Raw genomic sequence first — 16,160 nt, 5'->3', positions numbered from 1 at the left:
GTGTTGCTATGGTGTAGTTTACACTAGCCTAACAAAGAATCATATATGCTCCTGTCAAGTACTTCTCCATAGTCAAATAATGTAGAGGTCTGCTAACAACTGAAGGAGATGCAGTCATGTGGGATATTTGACAACTACTAATGTTTTGCCATGTGTGACTTGAAAATGATTGTGTATTTGCATGTTGAAGTATCAGCGGTTGTCATAGACGGCACTTGGCTGCATTACCGTAAGTGGTTTGAACATTTAATATACTGGTAAAAACTCGAGATTGTGACACAGAACTGGTGTTTATTGGTGAGTATTTTTCAGTTTTGTTGTTAAGTGTTGTAAATAATGCTCAAGAAAAATTTTTCATGCTGTTTCCTCCAAGGCACAGTTACATAGAGTAGTTTACAGGTGTCTCCCATTGTTGCATTTGCTGAGGTGCTACTAGTGCAATTATATGTATAAATGGTTCATGACAGGATTATTTTTTTGTATTCTATGTTTTAAAAATAATGGCAAATTAAGTAGTGGAGCTTTACTTGTTTTATTCCACATATAGTACTTAGAGTGAAAGCTTCAAGTTAACAACTCTACGATATCCTGGTGGTTCTCTTTCCTGGCGAGATGACGAGGGGTGGCACCAATGTCATCCCTGGCCTCTGGGCTGGCTCCCACAGCCAGCAGTGCTGCTGTCGCCTCCACATGGCCATCGAGTGCTGCCCTGTGCAGTGGTGTCATCCCCCACTGATTCCTAGCATTGGGGTCAGCAGACAATGCCGCCAGTAGCCGGACCACAGCTGCTTGCTCTTTCCATGCTGCCAAGTGCAGAGGTGTATTCTGTAAGTTGGTCCTAGAATCAACTACTGCTCGAGCATCCACTAGACACTTCACTGGCTCTATGGGTCTCTCCCTTGCTGCCCTGTGCAGGCCACTGATGCACACTGTGTCCTTCGCTCCAGCGTCTGCCCCTGCTGCAAGCAGTACCTGCATCTCCTGCAGTGCCCCCTCCTCAGCTGCCTGGAGCAACCTTTTGTTTTTCCTCGTCTCCAGGAAGGCTACTGTGAGAGGCAACCATATGCCTTGCTCATACTGTGGCATCAAGCAGTCAGGCCTGCAAGATGAGTGGTCTGTCAAGCGAGTGGATTTGTTCTTATTTATTGAGTAACATCAATGACTGATTATGAGCTCTAGTACCCACAATTAAGCTACAAATTATTCTCCTGATGAATATTGCACAATGGAAACGGATAACACACATCTGACTATTAGTAATTTGCACAACTCTGATTGTTCACTACGCCCTGGCAACACCACATTTTCTTTCTCACCCAACGGCTTTGATCAACACGTGGCCATCGCACTGAATATGAATGGCGCACACATTATAAATTCTGGATATCATGACTACACACCATTCGAAGAACAAGACCACCAATCTTTTTCTTTTCACTGTCATTTTTATTCCAATAAATCCTACTCGTATTATGATTTAAAGATAACCTAAACAAACCATTACATTTTATACAAGAATTACACATGAGAAACTCCGACCAGTGGGCATGGCTTTTCATTGGTGATTCTTATGGTCTCGTAATTATTTAACGCTACAGTGCACTTTCTGGATAGGATGATGGATCTTCTGCTATATCTCACACTTCGACTCTCACACCCATCATCACGAATATTTACTCCAGACCTAGCGGTACAAAAAGAAACATGCATAACCCATTGCCTCTGAACCTATCTTGCTACTCTCCCATGCAAACCACACATACTTAAATTACATGAAATACATCACACTGACAACATAGAGTACATCACAAAGAATAGTCACAGCGTTAGAATCACTTCACTTTCAGCTTTCCCACTTCAATTAGTATTCATCCTAGTTTCACACGGCACTGCCCCACTTCGTAACTTTTCTTTCCTACTACGAACTCTGGGCGATATATGCACGTCTTCCTGTGCAATGCAAGACAAGTGGCGTTGCTGGATAGACACTTGACTCACCTTGCTTCTCTCTCAGAGTATTAGAGTTTGAATCTAGCGTTACACGGAAACATAACACGCAAAGGTAATATTTAGATCATATTCATGTTTCCTACCACGAACTCTGGAGGATATATGCATCTCTTCCTGTGCAATGCTAGCCAAGTGGCGTTACTGGATAGACTGCTGACTCACCTCTCTCGGAGTATTAGAGTTTGAATCTAGCGTCACACAGAAACATAACACGCAAAGTAATATTAAGATCACATTCGTCACACACGCGAGTCATCAACTGATACCTTGGACAGGTACTTATCTTTATTCTTTGTCTCATACACTGATTGAGACTCACACAGTACCCACCACGTAGTAGTGCTCGTCTCTAATTTCAAGTCCTGCACACGCCATTTCGTAAATATTCCAACTTATAGTACACACGCCAGTAATTCAGCTTAACTTTAGCACTCGGAAGTATTTCAACTTAGTACTAGCATTCACAAGCATTTCAACTTATTGCTACACGTGGTTTCATTGTGACCGTTGGTCACTTACGAAGATTAATACGTTCCCCTTAATATTACCTGCCTGTCATTTAATTCTCCCCCCAAAAGTTCCTGAAATAGTGAAATAATTATTCCAAACTACTCTGAAGTATTTCACATGCATACCATTCCCTCCACTCTTTTGTCTTTACGGAGCACACCTAAGACAGGTCTTACCAACATAAGATCCAGCGCCAGAGTGCTGAAACATGGCTGTTCTTCAGGTTATCTCGCACATCCGCCGAGGTGGGATGCACCATGCTACCGTATTGGTCATCCACATTTCAGGTGCTCAAAGCTCAGGTAAATTTCATCTCTTTGGTTCCACCAAAGGTGACCAAAGGACCGTCTCTAAGATGATCATATATTACACATTCACTACTTGTGGTTAGCAGACGACCATACATTCATTCATTTCACAGATCTCACCAACTTTGATGTAGGGATTTACTTTGTGGGAGTGCACATGTGATCAATTAAATAAATAAATTGTCCTTCTTTCTTACACTGGTATCCGGCTTCGGTGTATTAAGTGAAATTGAGTTATTATTACAAAAAATATGTTGTTCTGACAAGAATAACGAAGAATGTTGTACCTCTTCTCAATGTCGGGCGGTACTGTACCCTTTCACCAGCACAAACCATCACGATTCTTATACTTTAGTATAAATAGAGAAACCAAATGAAGGAAACTATCATAGAAGCGAAATTGTGAGCTGTTCTAAATACATATCCATATAGCAGGGTGAAAACCTCCCCCCTATGATAGGGAACACTCTGAAAGTCAGTTTATAGTGTCTAGCCACAAGGCAGTATCTCCTCATTAAAGTCTCCATCCACTACCCATTTCCTCTCATATAAATAATACAGTTATCATCATCATTTGCTTTGGGCCTTTGTCCCACTTCAATGGTGGATCGACCTTGTTACTATGGATTTGGCCATGTTAGTGTCAGAGGATGGCCATATGCCCTTCCTGTCGCCAACTCTTACCCCCTTGGATGGAATTAGTGTACCTCAGCTGTCTGCATCTAGTGTAAGCCATGGAATATTGCGAACATTCTGCATATGTCTGTGAGTCGTGTAACTGAGGTGGGACGTGTGGACCAGCCCAGTATTCACCTATTGGGATGTGGAAAACCGCCTAAAAATCACATCCAGGCTGGCCGGCACACCAGCCCTCGTCGTTAATCCGCCAGGCGGATTTCATGTGGGGTCAGTGCGCCTACTCTAACAGTGCATTAGTGCCCTTGGCTATCCTGACAGGTCAAATAATTCAGTTGTCATATTCTCCATAGCTCATTTCAGACAGTGGGTTGCTTACACCTCAAGAAGCTATAGTTATCCAGTACTTGACCCCACTGAAATATTCATTTGATACACCTATCAATATCTCTCTGTGCATGCTAATCCCTTATGATGCTGTAGTATACAGAGAAGTTGCAGCATTAGAAAATTGTAGTGAAATGCAGGAAGATCTGCAGCGGATAGGCACTTGGTGCAGGGAGTGGCAATTGACCCTTAACATAGACAAATGTAATGTATTGCGAATACATAGAAAGAAGGATCCTTTATTGTATGATTATATGATAGCGGAACAAACACTGGTAGCAGTTACTTCTGTAAAATATCTGGGAGTATGCTTGCGGAACGATTTGAAGTGGAATGATCATATAAAATTAATTGTTGGTAAGGCGGGTACCAGGTTGAGATTCATTGGGAGAGTGCTTAGAAAATGTAGTCCATCAACAAAGGAGGTGGCTTACAAAACACTCGTTCGACCTATACTTGAGTATTGCTCATCAGTGTGGGATCCGTACCAGATCGGTCTGACGGAGGAGATAGAGAAGATCCAAAGAAGAGCGGCGCGTTTCGTCACAGGGTTATTTGGTAACCGTGATAGCGTTACGGAGATGTTTAATAAACTCAAGTGGCAGACTCTGCAAGAGAGGCGCTCTGCATCGCGGTGTAGCTTGCTCGCCAGGTTTCGAGAGGGTGCGTTTCTGGATGAGGTATCGAATATATTGCTTCCCCCTACTTATACCTCCCGAGGAGATCACGAATGTAAAATTAGAGAGATTAGAGCGCGCACGGAGGTTTTCAGACAGTCGTTCTTCCCGCGAACCATACGCGACTGGAACAGGAAAGGGAGGTAATGACAGTGGCACGTAAAGTGCCCTCCGCCACACACCGTTGGGTGGCTTGCGGAGTATCAATGTAGATGTAGATGTAGATGTAGAACATGAACATATGAAGGATATTCACGAAACTGACCATATCTCTAGGTATGCAAAGAAAATTTTCTCACATGAAACCCAAAAATTTCGGCCCAGTTATTCGTGACTCTGTCCTAATAGAGAAAATTACTACTTCACACCATCTGCCTCCCCATTACCCCCACTCACACTCAAACAAATATGGTTTTTATATGCATTAGTAAATAACTCAGTCATACATGCAAGGTCACACCAGTGCAAGAGTGTGCACATGCGAGTGCGCGCCCGCGCACACACACACACACACACACACACACACACACACACACACACACACACACACACACACACACATACAGGACCTTTTAACTAGATTCTTATGCCTCCTATGTGTCTGACATATCAGAAAAACCTTTTAAAGAGTAAATTATTATTTCATATACTTGTGTACAGTACTGTTAGACGTATTACTATAAGCCAGTCTGGGCCTACTAAATACATGGCAGACTGCATGCCACTGATGTAAGTACTGAGAAATGGCAACTTTCCAGTATCACCCAGCAACCTAACGATAACATGCCAAACAGACAATACCTGTAATCCACTCCCACAAAATGTGTGCTACATGTCATGAGGAGTAAAATGAAACAAATTCCTTACACACCAAGAGCATTTAAGAAGAAAAACCCTTTTGTTATACTGTCAAGGGAGATGTTACACTGATACATCAAATATCCAGCAAGCAAACACTCAGTTTCTCTTTCTATAAATATTATATGCTCATGCAGATACTGATGTCACTTTTTCAACTGGAAATGAGTCCAAAAAATAAACTAATGGACTAATAGGTCATACAGTTCATTTACTAAATCGGATTTCATATTCAGAGAATAATGTGAGTCTTATCTTGGTCTTTCTTCAGAACGGTGAGCTAGCTAATGCATATTTTCAACAACTGTACAGTTGGCAACAGCTTGGAATACTAACGTCAACAATACTTGGTTTTAAAGTACATAAAGCACTGACAGAGTTGGAAGTCACGAACTAATCCTGTAAGTCTGAGTGAGACTCTGAACTGTGAAATTGCGCACTCATATGGAACAAGAAACGTTGTTCACATGTAGACACATGCAATAGTTTCCATGGCTAGTTCCACTGTACTGATAATCAGCTGCAAACAGATTTTCATCTGTGACATTGTACAAGTCATTTAGTCTATCATGTGCTCACATTATCATTGTGTATTTTGTGGTCTATCCCCTTAATTAGGATTTGGTGTCTCAGAATCGCTTGCAATGCAATAAGGGCCCCCACCCTTGCTCCAGACCAGCACATGCTGAGGAAGGCCGAGGTATCAGAAGCCTATGTTGTGAATTGCGGTGGCATTCATATGGATCCATCTGCACGTCTGGGTAACTGGCTGTTAAGAGTGGGGGGAACTCGATACTGTAAATCTGTTGTGGGAAAAACATAACTTACGCATATATGACCGCTGTCTCTGGCTGCCAAGGCCAGGCCCTGAGCCACAACACATGAAGAAAGAAGCAGTCTGGGTGGTGGCGGCAAGGAGGAGGCTGAGGCCGGTAGGGGGATATCAAGGTAGGGGTGTGGGGTGGTAAAGTGCTGCTTTTGAGGGGATAAAGAGATGTGGTGGAGAGAGGGTAAGACAGCTAAGTGCAGTTGCGAGGTTAAACAGAGAACAGTGGAATGGAATGATGTGCCAGTGGAAAGTAAAAGGAATGTGGGTGCATTGGTGGTAGAGAGGGCTGTATAATGCTGAAGTGGAAACAGGAAAGAACAATTATTATACTTCCAGTTTTTTAACTTTATGACTCTGGAAACAATTGTTTTACATAAAATTATATTTTTTTTCTTTTCACTTGTGTAAAAGTTTAGAAAAATATTTGATTCGATAATAGCCAGCAGCAAGATTAAGCTAATGTGAACATATCATTCCATTATTATGAAGATAATTTGAGAAATTGTATGTCATATAAACAATAATGATATTGAACTGAATTAAACGCAATGAAAAGATATGAATAAAACAAACAATATTAAGTCAATGAAGATGCATTCAAATGATATGGTATTAGTGGAGACCAGTCAGATGTGCTGAACCTGCACATGTGTAAAGACAATTTAAAATCTGTATCAGATCAGCACAAGAACAATAATTTCTTATTTAGTATGAAAATTTACCTAAACAGTTACTTTAAATCTTTCACTTTGAATTATAACTAAAAGTTCTTTATTCATAAAGAATGTGTGTTTTCAACCTTTCTTTTCCTTAAAATAATGATTCAACATAAACGTAATCAGTCTAATTCAGTTGAAGAATGAGACTCATTTCGTTTTGCATGTCAATTGCTGTTTTCCTCACTCAGTTTAAACAGTAGTATGTTAAATGTCATTATGGGCATTGCTGATGTGGACTTGATAGAATCCTGTACAATTTCTCTCTCATGAAGATCATGTCATTAATTACATTCAACCAGCCAACTTTTATCATTGTGGTCAGCCTTTCTTGTTAATAGCTAGTTTCCATGTAAATCAATGGAATAAAACCTAGTTTCTGATTTATGTGGCCTATGTTGATCGGTATGTCTTTACCATGGGAATCCAGTGCAGTGTAGAGACATTTGGGTACAGAATTGTTGCTCTATAGTATTTTCTTGTCATCCACAATGTTTACTGCCATGGCTAGATATCCAGTATCTGTGACTTCGAGAATCCCAGTGGTACTTACGTGTGGTATACCATTGTGTTACTAAACACAGCCTTGAGGATGTTGTCAGATCATACTAAGCTAACATTCTGCTTCCTGTGTTCTGTTAGAAAATGTGACGTTCAGTGAGAGGACTGCTGTTAAATAATTTATTTTACTGATGACAAATGTAATCATGAAAATTATCATTTTGAACCTACCAGAAATTCTCATTTCATGGCCATCACTACAGACATCATTATGTGCATGCTCCCAGTTAGCTGAAACCATATATCCTGTTCATGTCAAAGTACTTCATGTATAGGTAATTAGAAGGCATATCTAATTGTATGAGCTAGGATATCTTTTATAGTTACTTTTCGGTACTGTCGTTTAGATGTACACTCTAAGAAAAAAAGAGACACACAACAAAGAAATTATCCGAATGGGATGGAAATCTGTAGGTCTGAAGCACATGTACACTCAAACAAATTATTACTATTTCAGAAAAATTTGATGATTGATTCAAGAGAAAGAGCTCCACAGACTGAGCAATTCAGTAATGTGTTGGTCCACCTCTGGTTCTTATGTAAGCAGTTATTCAGCTTGCCACTGATTGATGGATTCATTAAGTTGTTTGATGTATTGCTCAGAGATAGTGTACCTAATTCTGTCCGACTGGCGCGTTAGATCGTCGAACGTCCAAGCAGTTGGAGAGAGACGTGATGACCTTCCTGGCCAAGGCAGACGAAACAATAACGCTATGCTGTGAGGGTGCCACGGATGACAACCAAAAGAGTCCCACAATGAAAAGAAATGGCACCCAAGGCCATCAATACAGTTTGTCGAGCTGCATAGTGAATGACAGTACTGTTGTTATCTTACAGCTGTCTGGAGCGTTTCCAGTCACGTCTTCACTGGTCACGAACTTGTAGTGAAATAGAGTCATATCACATATAGTTTTAAAATGAAGTGAATAGTACTCGTTTGCTTGTGCAAAAAACAGAGCTATTGAGCAAAAAGTAGAAAAACAATCCTCAGACCAAACAGGGAGGTTGGCACCTGGCGGATTTCATAAGGTATTGCGAACGAGTGGTACCAAAAGACATGAAAGGTGAGGGAAAGATTAATTTAGCATTTGATGGTATGACTGGTAGTGCGAAGACATGGGGATTGAACTTAGACATGTCTCAAATGACGTTCTTGGCGTTCATACAGATGATTTTAAAGGAGTTTTGCTCTGTGCAAAAATGTCATCGCAAAAATGTCAGACATTCTTGGGCATAATACTATGAAGGCCTACTGTGAGACCTGATATAAAAGACTATAAAGTATTTCAAGGATAGGCCTTTAGAATTTGAGATATTGTGGGAGTTATGCAAGAAACTGGCTGATGATTAGAAATGTTACATCAGCAGCAATCACGAAACAGTTGACAATTTCTCGGAGAAAACTGAATATGAGGATCGGTGACATAAAATGAGCGACCAAAGAACTTTCAGGAATCATAATCTACCTGAAATAGGAAGCTCCAATGGGCACCAAATAACTATGATGAGAGGACATCGTTATTGAAGTTTTGGTAATCCTGATAGAGGTAACTTCAAAAATTGCTGGGGGCTCAGAGATGAGGAAAATTAACCTCTTTTCAGATTTCGGGTCCATTGTGTGCAGAAAAAAGAAATTGAACCAAGAAAGGATGACTGCAAAAGTATTGTCAGCTTGAAGATAGCATCAGAAATGTAGAGTATGATCTTGTTGGAAACACATTCCACAACCACGGCAGTATGACACTGAGGTACAGACATACAGAGTAAGAGCAGACTTGATTGGTGTGGAGGTAGGTGAAACTAAAAAGATCAAATAGAGTAGGGTATAGTGTGACAGGACAAGAAATAAAGACAATGGTTAAGACGAACATTGTCTGGAAGTACCGAAGAAAGGGCATATTTTTGTGGAAGGTAACAATAAATCGCTATTTAGAAGCCATCTCAGCTGATGTTGCGTGGTTTTGGGAACTTTGTCAAACGTATGACAGGTTGGAAAATGCAAAAGTTGAACAAAATAGGACAGATAGTGACCTATAAGAGGCTACCCCAATAGTAGAAAGGGAGGAAAGGAAGAAGCCTTGCATACCAATTAATGTGAAATTGTGCAAATAGATTTTGATGAGATAATCCCATTCTCAAAATGAGAAGAGTAAGTAGAGAAGACTAGCAAAAGAAGGTAACTGTCGAAGAGAAAAATGAAGCTTATCCCAATATAATTGTAATCAAAACTCATTTTGGTTTTGGTGTTTATTCAGTGTGGGAGGAAAGTCATCGGTCATGAAGGTAACACGAACGTTATAGGATGTGTACCCAATGAAATAAAATCTCGTGACACTGACAGTATTTTTCCTCAAATCACCGAAAATCAGGGAGATACACTATCAACGCAGGATGAAGAGGAAGATTACATGTAAGATTCTAAGAGGAACTTGTTAGAAGAGGATGAAGATGACAAAGAAATTTATCGATGAACTGAAGAATTTCTAGCAGCATGTCGAGCAAAGGAAAATAAAACAGTTATATCTAGGGAACGATGCAGCTGAGAGCAGTAGTGATGACTAGTTTAGACTTTCCCCCTCGTAAGGAAATTACTCTAAATGAGAAGAAACAGCGACTGTAGAACAAAATGACAGAAGGAACTGAAGATAAGATTTGTGGGCAAGATGAAAATCTGACAGAACATTTGGATCTTGTTAAGACTCAAGAGAAAGCGAGTAAAATTAATCGTGAAATAACAAAATTCAAATTTATTTACAGTGGACTTAAGAAAATTGCAAATATTCCTCATACTGATGCTTGCGTTTTGGAATTTCTAACACTGATGAAGACATTTGGTACAAGGAATATAGTAGAGTTGAGAAAATACACACATAGAGGTCAAAATAATAATTAACAGGCATAAAATATAGTCTGAAATAAACGGATGTTTAATATGTGCAAAACCATAAAAACTAGATTAGTTAGTATTTCTTGCATGCATTTGAGTTTTTCAAGTTTGAAAAGATATAAAATGTAACAAAAGTGGCAGTGCTTTAGAAAAAGGGCCTTGAAAAAAATAAAAGAAATAATGTGAGTCGTGTTGAAGGACTTGGAAAACAGTGAAAAATTGTTGTGAAAGAGACTGAGAAAATTATTAAAAAATTCACTATAAGTGAAAGCTCAAAGCAAATGAAAGTGTGGGCAAGGGATGCTCTTAGACCCATTGCCCTCTGCCATTTTAGAAAATTTGTCAATATTATGAATGATTTGCGTTTAGAAAGAAGTATAGAGCAGAAGTACATAGTAATTTAGTCTATAGGTTTTCAAACTGAAAATTGGACTTTTCAGTAAGTAAACGATAAATGATTTATATGTGATATATGACAGAGTGTTGTAATAAAAACATATACTAAACTCAAAAAGTTATTAGTCAGTAAGACTTTTATTTATTACGTCATTCGTAAGTTTTATCTAAGTATGTTATCCTGTTGGAAACTGTGATGTTATTAAAAGTAGCTAATGATTCAATTAGAGTTACGTTATCTGAAGAAATATTTCCTTGAAGTAATACTTACATGATACTTCAACAATAAGGGGGACACATTTAACGTAACAGTCCTACAGATATGACAATATTTTCAATTAAACTGTGGCCAATGCATAAAGGTATTGACGTTTTTTGAAGTATGTTAACTGTCGTGTGAAAGTGAATGGAGTAACAGATATTGTTTAAGGAAACCAAAAGCATAATAATGAATGTTTTCTACAATTATAATGACCGTAATATTCGTAGGTTATTTGAAAATGTATGTTACTTTCGACAAAGCAAATAAAGACGGGGATCCTCTTAGGGTTTTCAGCCTGTGGTTGTGTGCATGACTTCCACCTTAAGTGGCTCAGAAAGTCCTGAAGGAAACGAAAAACAGAAGCTGCAGGCAGAGTAACCTGGTTAGCTAGTTACCTGTGCCATGTCTGGCGATGTCAAAATTTCCGGAGTGGTCAAACTGTGCGTGATAGAGAGAAAGCTGTAATGGCAGCGGCGTTCGTCTCGTAAAGTCGTCTCCAGAAATTCAGTTTCTGGAAAGCAAGCATATCCAACATAATCTAAGATGGTATATGGAGCCAACGCAACTCCAAGGAAAGTGGCTACTGCAAGAAAGGTGGTAGTAACAAATTAATTCCATCTTACTGGAGACATGAAGGTCCTAACCAATTATCGGTCAGTGAACGTCAACTACAGGACCGCAACAGCCACGATAAACGAGGCAAGAATATTTAGTGAACCTAAGTAACCAGAAGAGTTGTAATATTTCTGGCCTTAGAGCCGTCATATACAGGTACAAGAAGCTCTTCTTAGAGCAGTTGAGAAGGCAGAAGTGGCAAGATGACGTAATGTGGTGTGAGATACCGGTGACAGATGATTTATTCGGTTATGGTATCGTGAGAAAGAGCGCTTAAACTGTGGTCCTTCTCCGCGATTGGCTGTTGCGTTCGGAAGTTGCGCGCCTAAAATGATCATCTTCCGTTATTAATATGAGGCAAACCAAAGAGCATATTTATTTGCATTTCAAATTAAAGCATCTCTCAGTAGCGTGCTCTCATTCCATTATTTCACAAGCATTAATAACCAGCAGAATAATAAACAACTGCTAAACGAAAAGGAAACGAAGCACTTTGGTAATCTTCGGATCGCACCTAGCTTGGTTGGCGGGCGAAGTGGTTAGGCTGTAAGATCAGAGTTAAGACGTTGTCAGCAATTTCTGGTCATTTATACATATAGCTGAGAACAGTGTTATAGTAATTATGGAAATACGTAGCTCATTATTTTGTTGGAGAACGGAAATTATTTATGACTCTTAAAATGGAATGTAACTGTGCAGTTTGTGGTGTTGTACTAATAAAAAATGAGTGGCGTCCCATATAAACAAAAATACCGGAAAATTTAGTTATTCACATAATATCAATTTCGCTAAGAGTTTCTTACAGCCTCAAGATTACGGATTCACGACCTACGTGCAGTTTTCTGCGCAGGGGACAAGTACTGTAGAATACTGTATTTTGGCAAACATTTGTTAGAACTGAACACATTCCACTCAGGGCGATGGAAGCAAATAGGCACCTCGCTTGTGCGGCAACCTTAGTACAAATGAGATCAGTGACTCGTCGCCTATGGTAACACAGAGGAAATACGAAGGAGAGAAATTTTCGGGGGGAGGGATTTATCGTACGTACGTATGTATCACCCTCTCTCTCTCTCTCGCTCACTGTTTTTCAACTCGCCGTAGTGCATTTAACATTACGGCCATAAACTTCATGGCTAATTACTGAACACAACAATTTTTTTAAAAGTATCTTTTAAGTAGTTATCCTAAATTCAGAAATTGAATTCTGATTTCCCTGTCACTGTGTTTAAATAATTCTGAGTATATCTAAACGATCAAAAGATCATATAAAACAATCTCAGAATTACGACAGTGCAAGATTGTCACAAGTGTATTTAGGTGGAAAATACAGCTTTAATTTTATTTGCGTGTTTATAATACTGGCTCGTCGCATTGCTAATTCACTTAGTGCTTCAGGTTTTGAGATTTCTTTCATTTAATTTTCAATATTAAATTTTCATTAATATGTGACTTCAAATTTTAATGACGGTAGCTATTGTGCTACGTAAGCTTCCATCCATCTTGATTCCAGGTAGAGCACTGAATATTAACTGTAGTAAAGTAAATTCATTTCAGTGACTGTCAAATTACTTCTGAACGAATAAAGTTAAATTGCTCCTTCAGAGCTGGAGATCACAAATGTTTGTAGCAAAAGTATCATTTCCAGACGGTCTGTCCTACAAAAAGATTATACCAGTCTACAGTCTCTTTGCTGCTGTGGTGAGGACAAAACATAGTTTTCTATGGATTAACATGTAGTGTGCGGAAATGCATAAAAATGTGTTTCGTAGTTGCTTACTGCATCTGGCTTTACATTCTGTCATTTCTAACTAGTTAACTGTTCTGCTGGCGTCATGGCCTTTTACTTTATTGTTTATTGTGTAGAACCAATATTTTGTCATCAGTGTTATTATTTATCACACGTGCTTGCCTTGCTTGTCACATTGTGTTGATTATTATGGCGTTCAGTTGTTCATACCTCAAGAAATTGTGTTATGCTCCGTGTTATCTGTAGAGGCATGGGGAATAATATTGCGTTGTTTCCTTTTGCCAATCTGTATGCTGCTGTGTGTATTGTATTAGGACTCGTCTGATTTTGTATTTTGTGTATCATAGCTATCAATGTCTACAATTTTAGAACTGTGGTTGCTCTGTTACTGCACATGCTGTTCACATTTGGTCAAGAACTTTTGTCAAATAGCGCTGGTAAAACACACACACACACACACACACACACACAAGCTAAAACCTTATAATCAGCTGCTAAATAGCACATCAATCTACCTTTTTATGAAATACAGCAACGATTGTACGTGGCATGAATTCTACAAGACCTTGGTAGGTTTTGGGACTATGCACGGATCAATTCCCATACATATTGGGCCGGTTGTTCGTTGGCAAGGAGTTGGCACCCAAGAGCATCCTATGTGTGTTCCACTAGGTACAGGCAAGTCGATTTTGGTGGCCACGACATGAAATTTGGTTTCCTATCGTCCTCTTGAAAGAACTGTTACACGATTCTGGCTTTGTATAATGAGCTTTTAACCTGCTGGATCATGCTATCGCTGACATAGATGTAATCAAGCATCAAGGTGTGTGGATGGTCTATGATATACCACATTGTCAACTTTAGTAAAATGATCGTTTTGGTCCTATTTTTCGCCTTTCAATAATTAACAATATCGCGTTGTATTCTGCACTGATTAATTTAAAAGATGTTAAATAAGCTCACCGTTGGTAGTACAGGTCTGTATGAGTAAGATTCAGATGCAAAATGCACGGTCTTTAATTTTAAAGTGAACTGTGTGGGCAATGCAGTCATACTGCAAAACTACCAATCCACTCTCAGATAGCTACATTTTTTTCTCATAAATCCAACTATATGTGACTACTACCATTGGTAATTGATTTAAAATATGTACTTTAGGTTGTACAGAAGAATGCTGAAGATTAGATGGGTAGATCACATAACTAATGAGAAGGTATTGAATAGAATTGGGGAGAAGAGGAATTTGTGGCACAACTTGACGAGAAGAAGGGACCGGTTGGTAGGACATGTTCTGAGGCATCAAGGGATCACAAATTTAGCATTGGAGGGCAGCGTGGACGGTAAAAATCGTAGAGGGAGACCAAGAGATGAATACACTAAGCAGATTCAGAAGGATGTAGGTTGTAGTAGGTACTGGGAGATGAAGAAACTTGCACAGGATAGGGTAGCATGGAGAGCTGCATCAAACCAGTCTCAGGACTGAAGACCACAACAACAACAACAACAAACTTTAGGTTGGAATTTCACAAAAACTGCTCCATGATGAACAGAAAACTGTACTTAGAACACCTACAAAACTCTGTCACCTGCTCGGAGGCAAGGCACACTGCACCACACGCATCTCCACTCAATCACACCCACAACAAGACTGGCCAGATTTTCTGATTATTGCATGCAGGTGCATTAACGTTTAGGCCACATGAGAACACCTGCACTTCTCTCCAACTTTCATTGTGGCTGATGTTTTCGCCCATGATATCCAAACACTACCATTAGAGATTCTCAAACACATTGTACTAAGATGAACCAAGGTTTCCCACTAACTCCTCTACCCATTGTTGCTATTCACACATACCCCATGGCAGAAACTCTCATACTAGTGTATGGAAATCAGTGGTGGGGCGTCTATGAGAAAGACTGAGTCTCGGCTCAGGGTGTGGTCAGATAGACTGAAGGTTAAGGTGACTGCCTGTGATAATCAGGATATCTGGGCACAAATTTAACACAAATTTTCAATGGTCACTATATATATAAATGTTGATAAATGTCAGTTAGAGAAAATTCAAAGTATATTTGAACACACATTCAAAACAAGCCATACCCTCAATCCTGTGTCGAATATTTACTTTTTGTTCCTCCTACTCCTTTACCCACTTACTCTTTGTTCATCATTTATTTCTGAGAAACTGTATGCACTTACATCCACAATTACTCATTTACTTGAGATCTAGGTTTTGTTGAATCGTAATTCAACAAAACCATGCTTCGACAGACATTTTCTTTGGAAATGAGTTGTAAGATAAATAAGTATTATTGAAAGCAGAAACTGCACACCAATGAACGAAGAATCTTTTGAAATGTATATGCTTCCTATGCCACATTTATCATATAAGAGCATTTCAATAATTCTGAACAGAACATATTGTTCACTGTGAAGCCAGAGAAACTATCTGTCTTATGCATATCTACTCAAATGATGATTTCATGATACCACTACTCAAATACAATAAAAGAATATATTTTTCCAAGATCTGTAACTTGTGCTTCATTCATAAACTAAAAAACCAGGGATTCAATTTTTTCCTGTAACACTTAGTTAACACCGCAGAATGTGGTACCACATGTGCAAAAAGTGTTTAAACAGTGCTGCAACTCACTGCACGCGAGAGACAATTGCATCATCAGCTGGGGGTGTGTGGTGGGGAGTTTTGGGTGGAGTAGCTGTGGCAGGAGTCCGGCTGTGGCCACTGAGAGGCTG

The 16,160-nt window shown here is 39.4% G+C and overlaps 1 protein-coding gene across 1 annotated transcript in view; it reads right to left on the bottom strand.

Annotated features, from left to right (window-relative positions):
• Window positions 1–564: 564 nt before the first annotated feature.
• Window positions 565–16,160, bottom strand: part of LOC124743704 (ankyrin-1-like) — a 38,493-nt gene continuing 22,897 nt past the window's right edge. The window contains exon 4 of the mRNA XM_047248879.1: window positions 565–1,046. Coding sequence (XP_047104835.1) covers window positions 565–1,046 — 482 coding nt within the window. The remainder of the gene's footprint in view (window positions 1,047–16,160) is intronic.

This window comes from Schistocerca piceifrons, unplaced genomic scaffold (genome assembly GCF_021461385.2).
Source record: "Schistocerca piceifrons isolate TAMUIC-IGC-003096 unplaced genomic scaffold, iqSchPice1.1 HiC_scaffold_2512, whole genome shotgun sequence".
NCBI lineage: Eukaryota > Metazoa > Arthropoda > Insecta > Orthoptera > Acrididae > Schistocerca > Schistocerca piceifrons.
Note: the sequence above shows the minus strand (reverse complement) of the source record. Positions and strands in the feature narration are given on the sequence as shown.